At 40.6% G+C, this 16,716-nt stretch overlaps 1 protein-coding gene across 7 annotated transcripts in view; it reads left to right on the forward strand.

The window, feature by feature from the left end:
* The window catches only part of KLHL20 (kelch like family member 20), a 71,025-nt gene that overhangs the window by 10,253 nt on the left and 44,056 nt on the right, over nt 1-16,716 (forward strand). Inside the window, exons 1-2 of one of the 7 annotated variants that reach the window (XM_061383243.1) lie at nt 3,509-3,656; nt 4,586-4,649. The exons of 1 other annotated variant lie outside the window; for it this stretch is intronic. In XM_061383243.1, the coding sequence (XP_061239227.1) occupies nt 4,627-4,649 (23 nt within the window). In that variant the 5' untranslated portion in view covers nt 3,509-3,656; nt 4,586-4,626. Of the gene's footprint in view, nt 1-3,508; nt 4,015-4,585; nt 4,650-16,716 lie in introns of those variants that run through there. 5 more of the 7 variants (XM_061383244.1, XM_061383248.1, XM_061383249.1 and 2 more) reach the window with 5 other exon arrangements.

Raw genomic sequence — 16,716 nt, forward strand, 5'->3', positions numbered from 1 at the left:
ATGTGTATCCAGATCATCTGCCCATTTAAATTAGATTGCTTTTTGTTTGTTTTCTGCTGTTCAGTTGTGTGAGTTCTTTTTATATTTTGGACACTAACCCCTTATCAGATATATGTGTTGCAAATGTTTTCTCCCATTTAGCAGGTTGCCTTTTCGCTTTGTGCAGAAGCTTTTCCCACAATTCATAGTGATAGATTTTTAAATTTTAAGATGAGGGGGAGTGGTGTTAGATTGATTTTATTTAAGTGAATACTTCATTACCTACTAGCTTAACACTAACTAGCTGCAGAATCTTAAGTCAGTGATTTAATTACCTGTATGCCTCAACATCCTCATCTGTAGAGTGGGGATAATCTGTCTCTCCTAGTGTTTTGTTTTTAAGGCTGTTTTTGTAGAATTTGTGGTGATTATCTAATACTTCCTATAGCACCATGAATATTTTAATGTGCTTTTTTCCATTTTACAGAGGAGTTTATATAAGTACAACTGGGTTGTTTACTCGAGATCCATGTTCATCGCTGTTAAATCATAGATTTAAATTGATGTTACCTAAAACCAACCATATTCCAATTCAAAGATCCTAAAAATCCCTAGGATGTCCTATACCCCCTGTCAAAATTCACTGCTTTCTGGCTTAGTCTTATTATTTTGCACTCGAAGTCTACCTCAAATTCCCAGATGAGAAGTAAAAACTGAGAGCATCTTATTGTCTACATTTGGTTCCTTTATAGGTCATTTGCACACTCTAGGCCTAATGATTAGCTATGAAAGGCAGCTATTTTGTATTATAGCCATTAATTAATTATATGATTGATTCATACAAAGGAAAAATATCTTTATTAAAGTCCCCAAATTTAAATAAAACCAGCCTTTATTTACCATCAATCATAGCAAGAACATTTCTGGAAATATTCATCCATATTCTTTCCCACATGTGATTGTCCCTGTAGTTAATAATGGAACATCTGCATTTTCCTCTTCTAATTTTCAAGGTTTTGAATTTAGGATCAATTGTTAAACCTAAATTGAGCTGAAATATCTCCACATATTTTTCCAGAGAATTTAAAATCAGAATTTCTTACAATAGCCTAGAAGACAGTATATGACCTTGTTCTTGCCTATTGCTCTTTGTTGTTGTCGTTCAGTCACCCAGTCATGTCCAACTCTTTGCAACCCCATGAACTGCAATACCCCAGGCCTCCCTGTTCCTCACCATCTCCCAGAGTTTGCCTAAGTTCATGTTCATTGCATCAGTGATGCCATCCAGCTATCTCATCCTGTGACACCCTCTTCTCCTTCTCCCCGTAATCTTTCCCAGGATCAGGGACTTTTCCAATGAGTCGTCTGTTCGCATCAGATGACCAAAATACCTATTTCTCTTACCTCATGTCTAATATTCAGAGAACACAATGGCACCCGACTCCAGTACTCTTGCCTAGAAAACCCCATGGATGGAGGAGTCTGGTAGGCTACAGTCCATGGGATCGCGAAGAGTTGGACTGTGGGCAAGGGAGAATGAGTAGTTTAAAAATTACATTGAAGGACCCAAATTCTTTCAGTCTCTCTGTTCTACCTCCCTTATTGTCTAGCTTTATTCTCCTCTGCCTTCCCTCATGGTTACAAAATGGTTGTGGTGCTTCCAGGTGTCTCATCCAGGCATAACAGTGGCCAAAGGGAAAAGATGCTATCTCTTCCTGTATCTCTTCTAAAAATGCTAGGGAATCTTATCCCACAGTCCCCATTAGATTTCTTCTGATTTCTTATTAGTCTGTATTGGTCATTTGCATGGAGGTGGTTTAGACTAATTACTCATAATGAAAAACATATTGGAAAATCAACTATCATAAATGTCGTGGTCCATGCACAGATTGGAAAAGAATTTCCAAACATGAGGCAGAATGAAAGGAGAATAGAGTTTATTAGAGTGGGGGAAGAGGTGGGTACTGCCAGTAAAATGGGCCAGCTTCCTGACAGTCAGGGAGAGCTAACTCTGAATGTTGGTCTTTGGTCTGTTTTTATAGTCAGGGGACAAGGAACAGGGTAGGTGTCTTGTGAGTCATTTGCTGATTGAATGAGGTATGTATGCATTCCCTATACAGGCCTTGGAGAAGAGTAAGACAAATACCTTTCCTTACATGGGGTAAGAGGGGGACAGGCCACGCTACTCAAGAGGGCTCAAAAATTCCACAACAGTTACAACATGCTGGGAAGGGTGATAAGGGTCTGGTTTTTTCTGTTCCTACATTCCAACACCTTTCTTGCTCATCTTGTTCTTTTGTCCTCAGGGCACCACAATAACCACATGAATGAGCACTAGAATTTAGGATGGTGTCTATCTTGTTCACGACCATTTCCAAAGCCTAGGTTAGTACTTGACATGCAATAAGTGCTCAATTAATAAGTCCATTTAAGGTAAGAGGAGAGAATACTGACATTTGTTGAGTGCCTACTAAGTGCCAGACACAGAACATGATCTTCATTATAATTTACCCCTCTCAAAAATTGTGTAAAAAAGGGTATTGTTTCTCTTTTACACAAAAGAAACTAATACTTAAGAGATTAAGAAACTTGACCAAGACCACCAATCTAGTGAGTCGTAGGGCTAAGATTTGAAACTATGGGTGTCTGGATCTAAAGACCATGCATCTCCCACTACAAGCTAATTAACAAAAGATATTCTTTCCCTTTCAGAAACAACTGCAAAAATCTGTGTAGATTCCATTGTGAAGAACAGCTAAAGAAAATGTGGTTAAGTTCATGCTTAGCCTATAATAGTTATCAGGAAACCAGCAGCAGCCTTTCACTAATATTACTGACATTGTATCCTCCACACTATCACTTGTTTTCTAAACATATAGTGAAAAATAGGTGGCTGTGTGCTGTGGGGAAATCAGGCAAGGGACAAATTGAAAAAAAAAAAAAGTTATTTTCCTCCCTAATGCTAAAGTGAATTCAGAGCAGTATTTGGTGAAGTGTTTGTTATAGAATACTAAGTGAAAGGGCAATCTGACATAACCTTAAAATCCTGAATAAAACCCTGGGGTCTTGAAAGCCAACCTGGGAAATCTGGAAAATCAGGTCTATTTCTGATCTGTCTGTGGATCCTCAGCAGCTTGCACACGGGAGTGGCCTCATAGATATATGTCAACCACATGTACATATGTGTCAATCATTCAACCCACAATTAGGGAAAAAATCGTGCCAACAGGAGATGTACCAGCTACAAATAAATCACAATTCCTGGCTTTCTGTGACTCCTCCCATCTTCCTATTGACTTCTGCTGAGGAAAACAAAGCAGAAAGGAGAAGCCTTCAGTAGTCAAACACTGCCAGTTCAGCAATGAACTCGCACATCCTCGGGATACAAGGAACTGGGTACAAGGACAGGCAGTCTTTGAGGGGACCGAAGCCCCAACAAAGAGCGCAGCTATATCCTGATCTGGGCCGGAACCTCTTGGTAAAGTATGTGGGTTCCAGAGGGAACGATTTAGGAACAGGACCACTTCCTGCGGCTGAAGTGGGGCGAGGGGTGGGGAGGAAATAGCTGGAGGAGCGGCATCCTCCTTGCTCTAGCTGAGGCAGAGAAGGAGCCAGAGAGGAGGCGGCGGGCAGAGGAGGCAGAGGAGACTAAGGCAGAGGAGAAAGTGTCGGAGCCGGTAGGTTAGCAGTCTTAGAGCAGAGGACAGTGGACAGCGCCCTGGACTCGCTTTGTAAATCTGCGGTCCCAAGTTGCGGGGCTGCCCATTGGGTAGGGGCCGTGCTTCGCCCGCCACCTGTCAGTGGGCACCGAGAAGGGACTGTTGGGGCACTGGGGCTGGGCCTTGCGGGGCACCAAACGGCGTTCAAGCGGGCTGCAGCCCTGCCCCGGAGCCACGGAAGGTGCTGGGCTGGTCTGCCTGAGGGCGTGAGGTTCCGCACCCTGGACAGCTTCCCTAGACAGAGGTTGAAATCTGGGGGGAAGGAAGTGGATACTGTGCGTCCCACCTAACCCGGGGACCAGCGAGATCTTGCCAGGTGGGTGGTGGACATCGTTTCGGGAACTGAGGGAAGGGCTGGTAAAGAGAATGTTAGTATTGGAGCCATAGTTTCTCTGCTCTGTTCTGTCTGGGCTGTCGGAAACGGAGTTGTTTATTTTTAAAGGCAAGTACCTGCTCATTCTGATATCGCTTCGGGACAAGTCACCAGCTTTCAGATCCGTTGTTAAGCCAGCGTGTTCGCTACCCGATCCATCATGCTAGTATTGCTGTGGCTATCTGGTGAATACTCTGTAGGGAATCGTTGATAGTGCGGTCAGAGTTCAATGTCTCCGGAGTACTTTTTGGAGAGAGACAAGAGTAGCCTAGCAATTGGGACTGTTTGGCGCACTTTCCCTCAGTTTTACGTATAATCGTTTTAGCATTCACAGTAAAGATGGTCATCTTAAAGGAACTAGGTAAGGGTTATGAGTGTGCATCTGCAAAAGGCCTGTCGTGTAATATAATAGGATATAAAATTCTTTATCACTGAACGAAATCATTGTATAGAGATTGTTACTGGAAAGATCAGAAATAGTTTTTATTAAGTTACTGCTTTTCTGTTGTCTTAGGTTCGGCTTTAGAGTGTGGTGAAGGGTACTTTTCATGGTGCATGGAAGGAAAGCCAATGCGCAGGTAGGCATTTAGGAAGAAATCCTTCAGTTTCACTAAGTGAAATTCACATAATAATACAGGGTTTCATTTAAAAAATTTTTTAAAGCTTTTCAAATCTTACCAAATTCTGCTTGGAACTAATGATTCTTGTTCTAAAATAAATCAAAAGTAATATCAGAAATTAATAGTTTTTAAAATAGAGTAAAATATAAAAGTTAAATTTCTAAAGAGTGCTAGGAGGTTTATGTAGTTAACATTTCCACTTTCCTTTTTACATGGTAATTTTTTGTGGTAACCATTAAATGTACTATAATACTATATGAGTTGATTATGGTTTTCAATTACCTATAGAATGTAGAGGTTTCTTTTGCCATATAAGACTAATGATTACTTATAATACACTGTATTGAATGTGTAATTATTGTTTTGGTTATTTTATTGATGTTCAATGTACATTTGTTCTATTAATTAAAATAGCTGCATTGCAGGGAAGATTGTTTGAGGACTAAAAAAGGTATTGGACGTAATAACTTAGTCCATAGAAAAATAGAACAATGTATGGGAAAATATAGACAATTTTAGGCCTTCCTAACCCCAGAATTTAGTAATGCTTTTTCTCAATCTGTTCTAACAAACAGGACTCAAATCCTTATTGAAAATCACCCCAGTTCTAGTCCTTCATTTTTAAAACTCATTTTACATTTATTTAACTGTATTTAATCTTTTTTGTTTAACATCAAAGATAAATATATCTAGCAGACCCTTAGAAGAAACATGTTGTGATAGGAGTATGACTTAGAACCAGGAGGAAGAACTAGAATATAAATATTTTTTCCAAATCTGTTAAGGATTTATTGATTCACCTTGACCTAGTCACCTTCGTTGTGTCACTTTTGCTAGAAGTCACCCCAGTTTATTTCCCTAATGTACCTGACCAGGATATTGGGAATTAATGAATGCTTGCAAATGATTTGAGATCTCCAGATGTAAAGATGTTATGGATATAAAATCATAGTACACTTAATCTTATTTGTATCTTACTCTAAAGTAGAAATAATATTTGACTGCAAGTACATGAAGACATTAACAACATGTATATTAAATGCTTCGTCACTTCAGCTTCTAACATGGTTGCAAAAACCACTGATGGCTTCTCATCCTCAGCTGCCATAAATGTCATATGTAATTGTTAAAATAGGAACTTATTTTTTAAAAAAAAGAGAAGGAAGCATGGGGATGTTTTTCATTTGTCATTAATTCCTATATAAAATATTTACTTAATCACTCATTTTTCTGTCTTGCTTTATTATGAAATATTGCCAGTTGTTTAAAATCATGTTGGAGAATTCTGGTGCCATTAATTGTTGAGTTACTGTTCTTTTTTCATCACCATCACTTGGCCAGAGCTTGGCCTATCATTGCTCCCAGGTTTTACTTTTACCTGCTACCTGCGTTAAGTTGTGGTCACATTCCCTACCCTTTCCTTATTGGGCTGTGATTCTTGCTGCCAGCAACCCAGACAGCAGTCTCTGGAAAGTAAGGTTGGGTTTATGCTTACCAGCTATTGGAGAAGCTTTGAATGAGAAATAACTGTTTATATTGAATACATGTTCATTCTCTCTGCTACAGTGGAAGCTCTTTGAGTCTCATGTGTCTTCTGTATCTTTGTATCCCTGGCACCTGGTGATCACTGAATAATTGTTTGAATGAATGAATAGCTGAAGTACCTACAGACTTTTCCCATGAGGGGGAAAAAAGCTACGAACAGGAAAAGATTGCAAAAACATTAGGGTATTCTGATGCTTAATCATAAAGTTTTATGAAGCCAGTTAGCATTTTGTTAGCAAAGCTTCATTGCATTAATTTATTTAACTAGCTATTAAGTGTAAATGCTACAGAATTTCCAAGATAAAATAGGATATTCAGTGAAACTTAAGTCTCCCAGTGCTGACTGTAGCTCCCAATTTTCCTCTCCAGAGGAACCACTTGAAAACAATTTCTTACATATTCTTTCACAGTATTGTAATGCATATGTAGAACATCTCCTCTTTTTAAAAAGCACTGATATTTGCAATTATTCACATTTTTCTCTATTTTTTTTTCACTTCACATATTATCTTGTTCAGTTCAGTCGCTCAGTCATGTCCGACTCTTTGCGACCCCATGAACCACAGCATGCCAGGCCTCCCTGTCCATCACCAACTCCCGGAGTCTACCCAAACCCATGTCCATTGAATCGGTGATGCCATCCAGCCATCTTATCCTCTGTCATCCTCTTCTCCTCCTGCCCTCAATCTTTCCCAGCATCAGGGTCTTTTCAAATGAGTCAGCTCTTCACATTGGGTGGCCAAAGTATTGGTGTTTCAACTTCAACATCAGTCCTTCCAATGAACACCCATGACTGATCTCCTTTAGGGTGGACTGGTTGGATCTCCTTGCAGTCCAAGGGACTCTCAAGAGTCTTCTCCAACACCACAATTCAAAAGCATCAGTTCTTCGGCGCTCAGCTTTCTTCATAGTCCAACCCTCACATCCATACATGACTACTGGGAAGACCATAGCCTTGACTAGACGGACCTTTGTTGGCAAAGTAATGTCTCTGGTTTTTAATATGCTGTCTAGGTTGGTCATAACTTTCCTTCCAAGGAGTAAGTGTCTTTTAATTTCATGGCTGCAACCACCATCCGCAGTGATTTTGGATCCCAGAAAAATAAAGTTTGACACTGTTTCCACTGTTTCTCCATCTATTTGCCATGAAGTGATGGGACCAGATGCCATGATCTTAGTTTTCTGAATGTTGAGCTTTAAGCCAACTTTTTCACTCTCCTCTTTCACTTTCATCAAGAGGAGTTTTAGTTCCTCTTCACTTTCTCCCATAAGGGTGGTGTCATCTGCATATCTGAAGTTATTGATATTTCTCCTGGCAGTCTTGATTCCAGTTTGTGCTTCTTCCAGCCCAGCGTTTTTCATGATGTACTCTGCATATAAGTTAAATAAGCAGTAAATTATGACAAATATATTTAGACCCACCTGTTACTTGTAGGTACTGTTAACCAGTCCCTTCGAGAGACATTTAAGTTATTTTATAGTTTGCTGTTACAACCAGTTCTTCTATGAATGTCTTTGTATGTGGTTTTTGACCAATTGTATAAGTATAAAATAAATTCTTAGATATAAAATTCCCCAAAGAGTATGTGCATTTTAAAACTTTGAATTACAAATTCCCATCCTTAGAGATTATACCTGTCTATAGTCTAACCAACAGTGTGACTAGTTCCCAAGATATTATTTTTTAATCATTGGTATAATTTAGAGACACTAAAATATTTTGCAGTATAATTCTTCCATCTTAAATATAGGAAACTGGGCCCGATTTTATTATGAATTGGTTTATTCACTCATCGTTTATATCGTACTTGTTTTATGTTTGTTTACTGCATATATACAGGTAAAGTGATGGAAAGACATGTAAATAGATACTATAATGCATCATGAAGGATTTTAATAGAGATGTACACCTCTGCTTTGTAGAGATGAAGAAAGCTTCACAGAGTTGGTAATATGTGAGCTGGATCTTCTAGAAAGGATAAGAATTTGTTTTAAAGTAAAGAATATACTTGAAAGGATAAGAATTAAAGAAGGGAGATAGTAAAATATGCCATAAACAGAAGGAACGGCTGTGCTGCCCAAAAAACAAAAAGACCCCAAGATCTGAAAGTGTATGACATGTATAGAATGGTAAGTATATCTGGAGTATAGAGTATATGAGGGAGGAAGAAGGGAAAGGAAGGTAGGGGGAAAGAGCACGAAAAGTGAGGCTACAACCACTGGAAAGAGTCTATACCCTTTAGGTATTTAAGAACCAATGGATGTTGTTATACAATTGAGATTTGTTCTTTGGGCTGATATTTAAGAAGATAGGATGTGGACTAGAAAGAAGGAAGAAAGGATAGCAAAAAGTACTAATTTAAAGGAGTTTGTGGGGAATTCTCTGGTGGTCCAGAAGTTAGGGCTCTGCACTTTCTCTGCTGAGGGTCTGGGTTCAACCCCTGCTTGGGGAGCTAATCCCACAAGCTGTGCAGCAATGAAGGAAAAAAGAAGCTGTGGTAGTTAAAGCTGATGAGAGCCTGAAGTAGATACATGGCAGTAGGGATTGAGAGAAGAGTTTGGAATTGAGAGTTTGTTTAATAGTAAAATCAAAAGGATTTGGTGAATATAGAGTGAGGAAAAGGTAATGATACAAGCAACTCCAAAGATCTCAGGTTAGTGCTGCCATAATGAAATAAAAAATACAGAAAGAGAACAGATTTCACTAAGCCAAGAATAGATTCTCTCTTACATTCTTTAGATTATTATGTCTAGGAAACAGCCAGGCAGAGATAGCCAGCATATAATTCGAATATGGGTCTATAGCAGAAGAATGGTTTGAAAATTGTGAGTCACCAGTATGCAGAAGATTCTTGAAGTTGTATATGTGAATGAGAGTAGAACAGAAAAGGAGGATGCCAAAAACAGAATCCTAGGGAGTACCAGGGGTGTCTCAGGTGGGGCCTAAGATGAAAACCCAGTGAAGGTTCATCAGTGGGTAAGAAGCTTTAGATTCTTTGGCTCTTATTTAGTCGTATCTAGAGTTTTTATTGACAGTGTGCACTCATGGTGAAGATCAGATGAGCTCCTTGAGTTCAACATCAAAAGGCAAATCCTGTTCAGATCTCTTGTCTTTAGAATTTCCGATTTATTCTGCTGCTGCTGCTGCTAAGTCACTTCAGTCATGTCCAACTCTGTGCGATCCCATAGACGGCAGCCCACCAGGCTTCCCCGTCCCTGGGATTCTCCAGGCAAGAACACTGGAGTGGGTTGCCATTTCCTTCTCCAGTGCATGAAAGTGAAAAGTGAAAGTGTTAAGTTGCTCAGTCGTGTCCAACTACAGCGACCCCATGGACTGCAGCCTTCCAGGCTCCTCCGTCCATGGGATCTTCCAGGCAAAAGTACTGGAGTGGGGTGCAATTGCCTTCTCCGCTGATTTATTCTAGTCAGTCTAAAATGTATTCCTCAAAATAAATTATAAGATACACCAGCTTGATTTGGCTCTTTCTTGGTGTGGCATGCCCTGTAGGTTGGCTTGCTCAACACATTTCCCTTTCCTCCTCCTCCTATTTAGACACAAGAAAATAAATGTTATACTTTATATCTTTAATATTATTTTCATTTGGGGATGGCTTATGTAACACGTATGGGACTCCTCTGGTAGCTCACTGATAAAGTAACCACCACCAATGCAGAAGACACAGGTTCGATCCCTGGATTGGGAAGAGCCCCTGGAGAAGGAAATTCCAGCCCATTTCAGTATTCTTGCCTGGAAAATCACATGGACAGAAGAACCTGGCAGGCTGCAGTGCATGGGGTCACAAAAGAGTCAGACATGACTTAGCAACTAAGTAAGAAAAACGTGTAACGCAGTGCTGCCAATGAGATGTCAGTGGAAGTTGCTGAGAGGTACCCTAGGAAGATTTGTTTTTCTGACGTAAAGGGAGAAACCAGCTTGTTTGCATGACCTTCCTCCATCTTGCCTTGATTGCCGGGCCAAGGCACCTAGTGCTGACCCTTGTTTCACCCAGTAAACAGAGATGAGATGTCTTAGAATTGAAGTATTCATGACCTATTTTCAGATTAAGGAATTAACAGCCTGGCTTTCTGGTACGGAATCAGGTCTGGAATGTAGTGCCTAGTGGATGCTCTTCTAATAAGCAGCACTGGAGCATTGAGATGTTATTTCTGTTTTAAGGATTTGTATGCACAAATCTCTAGCTCTCCCTATCCAGGTGTGCTTGGGACTTTAAATGAAGGTGACCTCAGCTGAATCTTTTAACAGCAGGCAGTGTTAGTCACTCAGTCGAGTCCAACTCTTTGCAACCCCATTGACTGTAGCCCACCAGGCTCCTCTCTCCATAGAATTCTCCAGGCAAGAATACTGGAGTGGGTTGCCATTCCCTTCTCCAGGGGATCTTCCTGACCCAGGAATCGAACTTGAGTCTCCTGCAGTGCAAGCAAATTCTTTACCATTTGAGTCACTGGGGAAGCCCCAAGAGAGGTAATCTGTGTCCAAATTAAGACAAATTTTTGAAGTATAAAAGGAGAGATGCTTGTTTAGTAGATAGGGAGCACAATTCCAAGCTAAAGAAAGAGAAAATGACTCTTTCCTCAGTTAAGACTTACTTTTGAAGTAGATCTGAGGAAGAAGTGCCATGATAGCTTTGCAATTTAAGTTGACTCACACATTTTGGATATGTGGAAAGGCTTTTTTTGAATGTACTTTTTGTTTAGTCGCTCAGTCATGTCCGTCTCTATGGCCCTATGGACTATAGCCCACCAGGCTTCTCTGCCTATGGAATTTTTCCAGGGAAGAATACTAGAGCAGGTTGCCATTTCCTTCCTCTTCCAGGTGATCTTCCCTCCCAGGGATTGAACCTATGTCTCTTGTGTCTCCTGCATTGGCAGGCAGACTCATTACCACTAGTGCTACCTGGGAAGTGGTATATAGAAAGGTACTAAAACTGTAATATTCCTTTAGTAAAAATGAAGAAGATTTAAAATATTTTACTTGTTGTTTGATTTATGTTTTCTATATGCACATTACTTGATTCTTCTATCTTTTAAGGAGATTTTTATTTTCATGGGAATGACCCATCCATTTACCTAGCCTGCATTTCCTTAACCTCCTAAAAATTCTTAGGAATTTCACCTTCACTCACTTCAAAAATTCATTCCTACTCTCACTCAGAAAGGCTCTCTCTGAAATCGTTAAGTCCTAATAACTTGTTTTCTGACTGTAACCTCTTGAATGCTCACTCCATCTGTTCTTTGACCTAGTCATAATCAACATGGCTTTTGTCTCTTGTGTTTTTACACAGTTTATTCCTACAACCACTTCAACCATTTTCTGGCCGCTACTCACTCAACTCTTGAGTATGTACATGGCATTTCTCAATTCTAGATTAATGCAGGCATTTATATTCTCTAATTTGGGCTGCAGATTGTTGCTGGATAAAACCAGCCACGGGGAATTCATGCTACTGTAGTCAGAGTCTTTAATATCATTGAGCCAACAGTGTTATCCAAAATCAATGCTTGCTCATTCCCCACAATAGCTGTTTCACATCCTTACCCAGTCTTCTTATGACCCTCTTAGCACTCCTTTCAGTAGCAGCAAGTGATCTGTTCCCTCAGCTCCTACTTCACAAAAAAAATAGAGGCCATCAGGTATGAACTTCCTCCGGCTCTGACACCTCCTTACCCAAAAATATCTATCCGTTTCCACACTGTGTTTCCTCCCACTCCTGTCCCCTGATCTCTTATGGGGAGCCCTTCTTCCTTTTATCTATGATCCATCCTCCTATATTTCTTTATATTCCACTGCTCAAGAATTTTGCTCCATCATTTATTCTCTCCCTCTTTACATATATTTTAAAACTTCTCCCTCCTTCTGCTTCATTGCTTCAATATATAATCGTTTTCCTGCTGTTACTCTCTGTAAGTAGACGTAGAACTTTATGTCTCTTTTCACAGCCAAGCTTCTTTCTAGAAATACTGCATACTCATTGTTGCTTTCTTTGCCTTTATTGAGAACTGCCATCAAATACATCAGATTTTTACTGAATGTTTAGGAATAATGAAAGAAGCCATAAAAGTCCTTAGCCATTCAACATTTTTTCACTGGCTGTTGCTGTCCTTAAGTCACAACCTGCCACCATTTTTAACCAGTCTTCATTTCTTTTGCTTTCTGGTTGTTGTTTGTTTTTTTTTTAATTAATTAATTTATTTTAGTTGGGGCTAATTACTTTACAACATTGTAGTGGTTTTTGCCATACATTGACATGAATCCGCCATGGGTGTACATGTGTTCCCCATCCTGAACCCCGCTCCCACCTCCTTCCCCATCCCATCGCTCAGGGTCATCCCAGTGCACCAGCCCTGAGCACCCTGTCTCATGCATTGAACCTGGACTGGCGATCTATTTCACACATGATAATATACATGTTTCAATGCTATTCTGTCAAATCATCCCACCCTCGCCTTCTCCCACAGAGTCCAAAAGTCTGTTCTTTACATCTGTGTCTCTTTTGCTGTCTCGCATATACAGTCATCGTTACCATCTTTCTAAATTCCATATATATGCGTTAATATACTGTATTGGTGTTCTTCTTTCTGACTTACTTCACTCTGTGTAGTAGGCTCCAGTTTCTTCCACTTCATTAGAACTGATTCAAATGCATTCTTTTTAATGGCTGAGTAATATGCCATTGTGTATATGTACTCCAGCCTTCTTATCCATTCGTCTGCCGATGGACATCTAGGTTGCTTCCATGTCCTGGCTATTGTAAACAGTGCTGTGATGAACATTGGGGTACACATTTCATTCTGGTTTCCTCAGTGTGTATGCCCAGCAGTGGGATTGCTGGGTCGTATGGCAGTTCTTTCTGCTTTAATTCTCTCTTTCTCCCCCTAAAACTTTCTCCCTTTGAAATTACCATTACTTTTTTATACTGAGTAGTTTGGGTCTTTTTTGTTCCAATCTTGATACCTCTAGTGCTCTGTGCTCAGTCACTTCAGTCATGTCTGATTCTTTGTGACTGCATGGACTGTAGCCTTCCAGGCTCCTCTGTCCATGGGATTTTCCTGGCAAGAATAAAAACAGAGACTAAAAAACAAAGTCCTCATATATCTTTTAGGTAGTTCATATAAGTGCACGGCATAACTTCATGTAAGACAGAGAGTGGTGGGGACTGTGTGAACTAAGATTCCAAGCCCTCCTAATGATATTTAAATTCAGTTTAAATTTCAAAACATAAGAAACCAAAAAGTACTGCAAATGAAGGACATCTAATGATCATTCCAAGGGCTGTCACCTTGCATTTTATAATTAAAAGGCCTAAACAGATATTTTTTTTTAAAGCACCATCTGTCTCTGAAGTAAATGTTGCCCATTCCCACAGAATGTGAAAGAATAATTTAAAAAAATTAATAACACCTTTTTTGTTCCCATGATATATAGAAATTCAAGTGTAGGAATTATTTCTTAAAATTATTTCATATATAATGTCTGATGCCTGTTTACAGAAGTTTTTAGGTTTACTGACATTTTGGTAAATACGAATCCTTGTTTTATTTTATGTGTTTGTCAGTGACTTTGCTGTTACATTTTTTTCTCTTTATAGCTGCATTTTGAATCATTACTTTTTTCACGTTGTTTTTTCCTTTCATCTTAGGTCAACATTCTTTTTGTAAAAACTGACAGCTTCCACTAAGAAATTTTATTTATTAGTCAAATTCATTCAGTTCAGTTCTGTCGCTCAGTCGTGTCCGACTCTTTGCGACCCCCTGAATCACAGCATGCCAGGGCTCCCTGTCCATCACCAACTCCTGGAGTTCACCCAGACTCACGTCCATTGAGTCAGTGATGCCATCCAGCCATCTCATCCTCTGTCGTCCCCTTCTCCTCCTGCCCCAAATCCCTCCCAGCAACAGAGTCTTTTCCAATGAGTCAACTCTTCACATGAGGTGGCCAAAGTACTGGAGTTTCAGCTTTAGCATCATTCCTTCCAAAGAAGTCTCAGGGCTGATCTCCTTCAGAATGGACTGGTTGGATCTCCTTGCAGTCCAAGGGACTCTCAAGGGTCTTCTCCAACACCACAGTTCAAAAGCATCAATTCTTCGGCGCTCAGCCTTCTTCACAATCCAACTCTCACATCCATACATGACCACAGGAAAAACCATAGCCTTGACTAGATGGACCTTTGTTGGCAAAGTAATGTCTCTGCTTTTGAATATGCTATCTAGATTGATCATAACTTTCCTTCCAAGGAGTAAGCATCTTTTAATTTCATGGCTGCAGTCACCATCTGCAGTGATTTTGGAGCCCCCAAAAATAAAGTCTGACACTGTTTCCACTGTTTCCCCATCTATTTCCCATGAAGTGATGGGACCAGATGCCATGATCTTAGTTTTCTGAATGTTGAGCTTTAAGCCAACTTTTTCACTCTCCACTTTCACTTTCATCAAGAGGCTTTTGAGTTCCTCTTCACTTTCTGCCATAAGGGTGGTGTCATCTGCATATCTGAGGTTATTGATATTTCTCCCGGCAATCTTGATTCTAGCTTGTGTTTCTTCCAGTCCAGCGTTTCTCATGATGTACTCTGCGTATAAGTTAAATAAGCAGGGTGACAATATACAGCCTTGACGTACTCCTTTTCCTATTTGGAATCATTAGTCAGTTATTTGGAGAAGGCAATGGCACCCCACTCCAGTACTCTTGCCTGGAAAATCCCATGGATGGCAGAGCCTGGTAGGCTGCAGTCCGTGGGGTCGCTAAGAGTCGGACATGACTGAGTGACTTCACTTTCACTTTTCCCTTTCATGCATTGGAGAAGGAAATGGCAACCCACTCCAGTGTTCTTGCCTGGAGAATTCCAGGGATGGGGGAGCCTGGTGGGCTTCCATTTATGGGGTCGCACAGAGTCAGACACAACTGAAGCGACTTAGCAGCAGCAGTCAGTTATTAATGAAACTTTAATTTGTGTTAAAATAATGCACTTGCAAATGCAGACTCTGGAACCATACCCTCAGAGATTTTGATTCTCTAGCCCCCTCTTAAGAATCTGTGTTTTTACCAAGCACTCTCACATAGCTGGTGTTGCTGCTAAGTCACTTCAGTCATGTCCGTCTCTGTGCAACCCCATGGACTGCAGCCCACCAGGCCTGTCCATCCATGGGATTCTCCAGGCAAGAACACTGGAGTGGGTTGCCATTTCCTTCTCCAATGCATGAAAGTGGAAAGTGAAAGTGAAGTCACTCAGTCGTGTCTGACTCTTAGCAACCCCATGGACTGCAGCCTACCAGGCTCCTCCACCCATGGGATTTTCTGGGCAACAGTACTGGAGTGGGTTGCCATTGCCTTCTCCCTAGCTGGTGTTAGAGAAATAGTATTTTAATACTTAATGTAACAGCCCAATAGGAATTGGACCAGCCACTGTGAAGAAAGAGTATCTAGTCTTCTTCCAACATTTTTACTTCATTTGAAAGAAAAGATACAAATTCAAACCATACTTCTAAATTTACCAATACCATTTTTAGAAAATTGGATAATAATGGAGCAAGAGTCTCTATAATATACAGAAGTAGTTGGCCAGTCAAAGCAAGGGTTATTTTCTATATTCAAGTTGGTTAGTAAATTTAGAATATGTGGCTAATTTCACATATTAACTACTTGGTTTTGGTATCAGAAAGTTTGGGGTTAGAATTAACAGTTTCTTGACTCAAACTGGCCTAATCAATATAGCAGTCTTTTATTTACGTAACAAGGCCAGAAGTAAGGTGGGCTCCAGGGTTGGTCAATGCATGACTTGATAATACCATCTTGGACCCAAGTTTTCTCTGTGTCTCCAGTGTAACCTCTTCAATATTAGCTTCTGCTGCTGCTGCTGCTGCTAAGTCGCTTTAGTCATGTCCGACTCTGTGGGACCCCATAGATGGCAGCCCACCAGGCTCCCCCCTCCCTGGGATTCTCCAGGCAAGAACCCTGGAGCGGGTTGCCATTTCCTTCTCCAGTGCATGAAAGTGAGAAGTGAAAGTGAAGTCGCTCAGTCGTGTCCAACTCCTAGCGACCCCATGGACTGCAGCCTACCAGGCTCCTCCATCCATGGGATTTTCCAGGCAAGAGTACTGGAGTGGGGTACCATTAGCTTCATCCTAACCTAAAATTACAGGAGAATTCAGGCTTAATCCTTATAGCTGGGTACATAATCAGCTTCCCTTGAAGTACATGGCTGGTAAAGAACAAACTAAGGTTATGTTAAAGTTTGAGAAAATTGATGGTAAATATGCAGAGAAGGCAATGGCACCCCACTCCAGTACTCTTGCCTGGAAAATCCCATGGATGGAGGAGCCTGGTAGGCTGCAGTCCATGGGGTCGCTAAGAGTCGGACACGACTGCTCGACTTCCCTTTCACTTTTCACTTTCATGCATTGGAGAAGGAAATGGCAACCCGCTCCAGGGTTCTTGCCTGGAGAATCCCAGGGATGGGGGAGCCTG

Source organism: Bos javanicus, chromosome 16 (assembly GCF_032452875.1).
Source record: "Bos javanicus breed banteng chromosome 16, ARS-OSU_banteng_1.0, whole genome shotgun sequence".
NCBI lineage: Eukaryota > Metazoa > Chordata > Mammalia > Artiodactyla > Bovidae > Bos > Bos javanicus.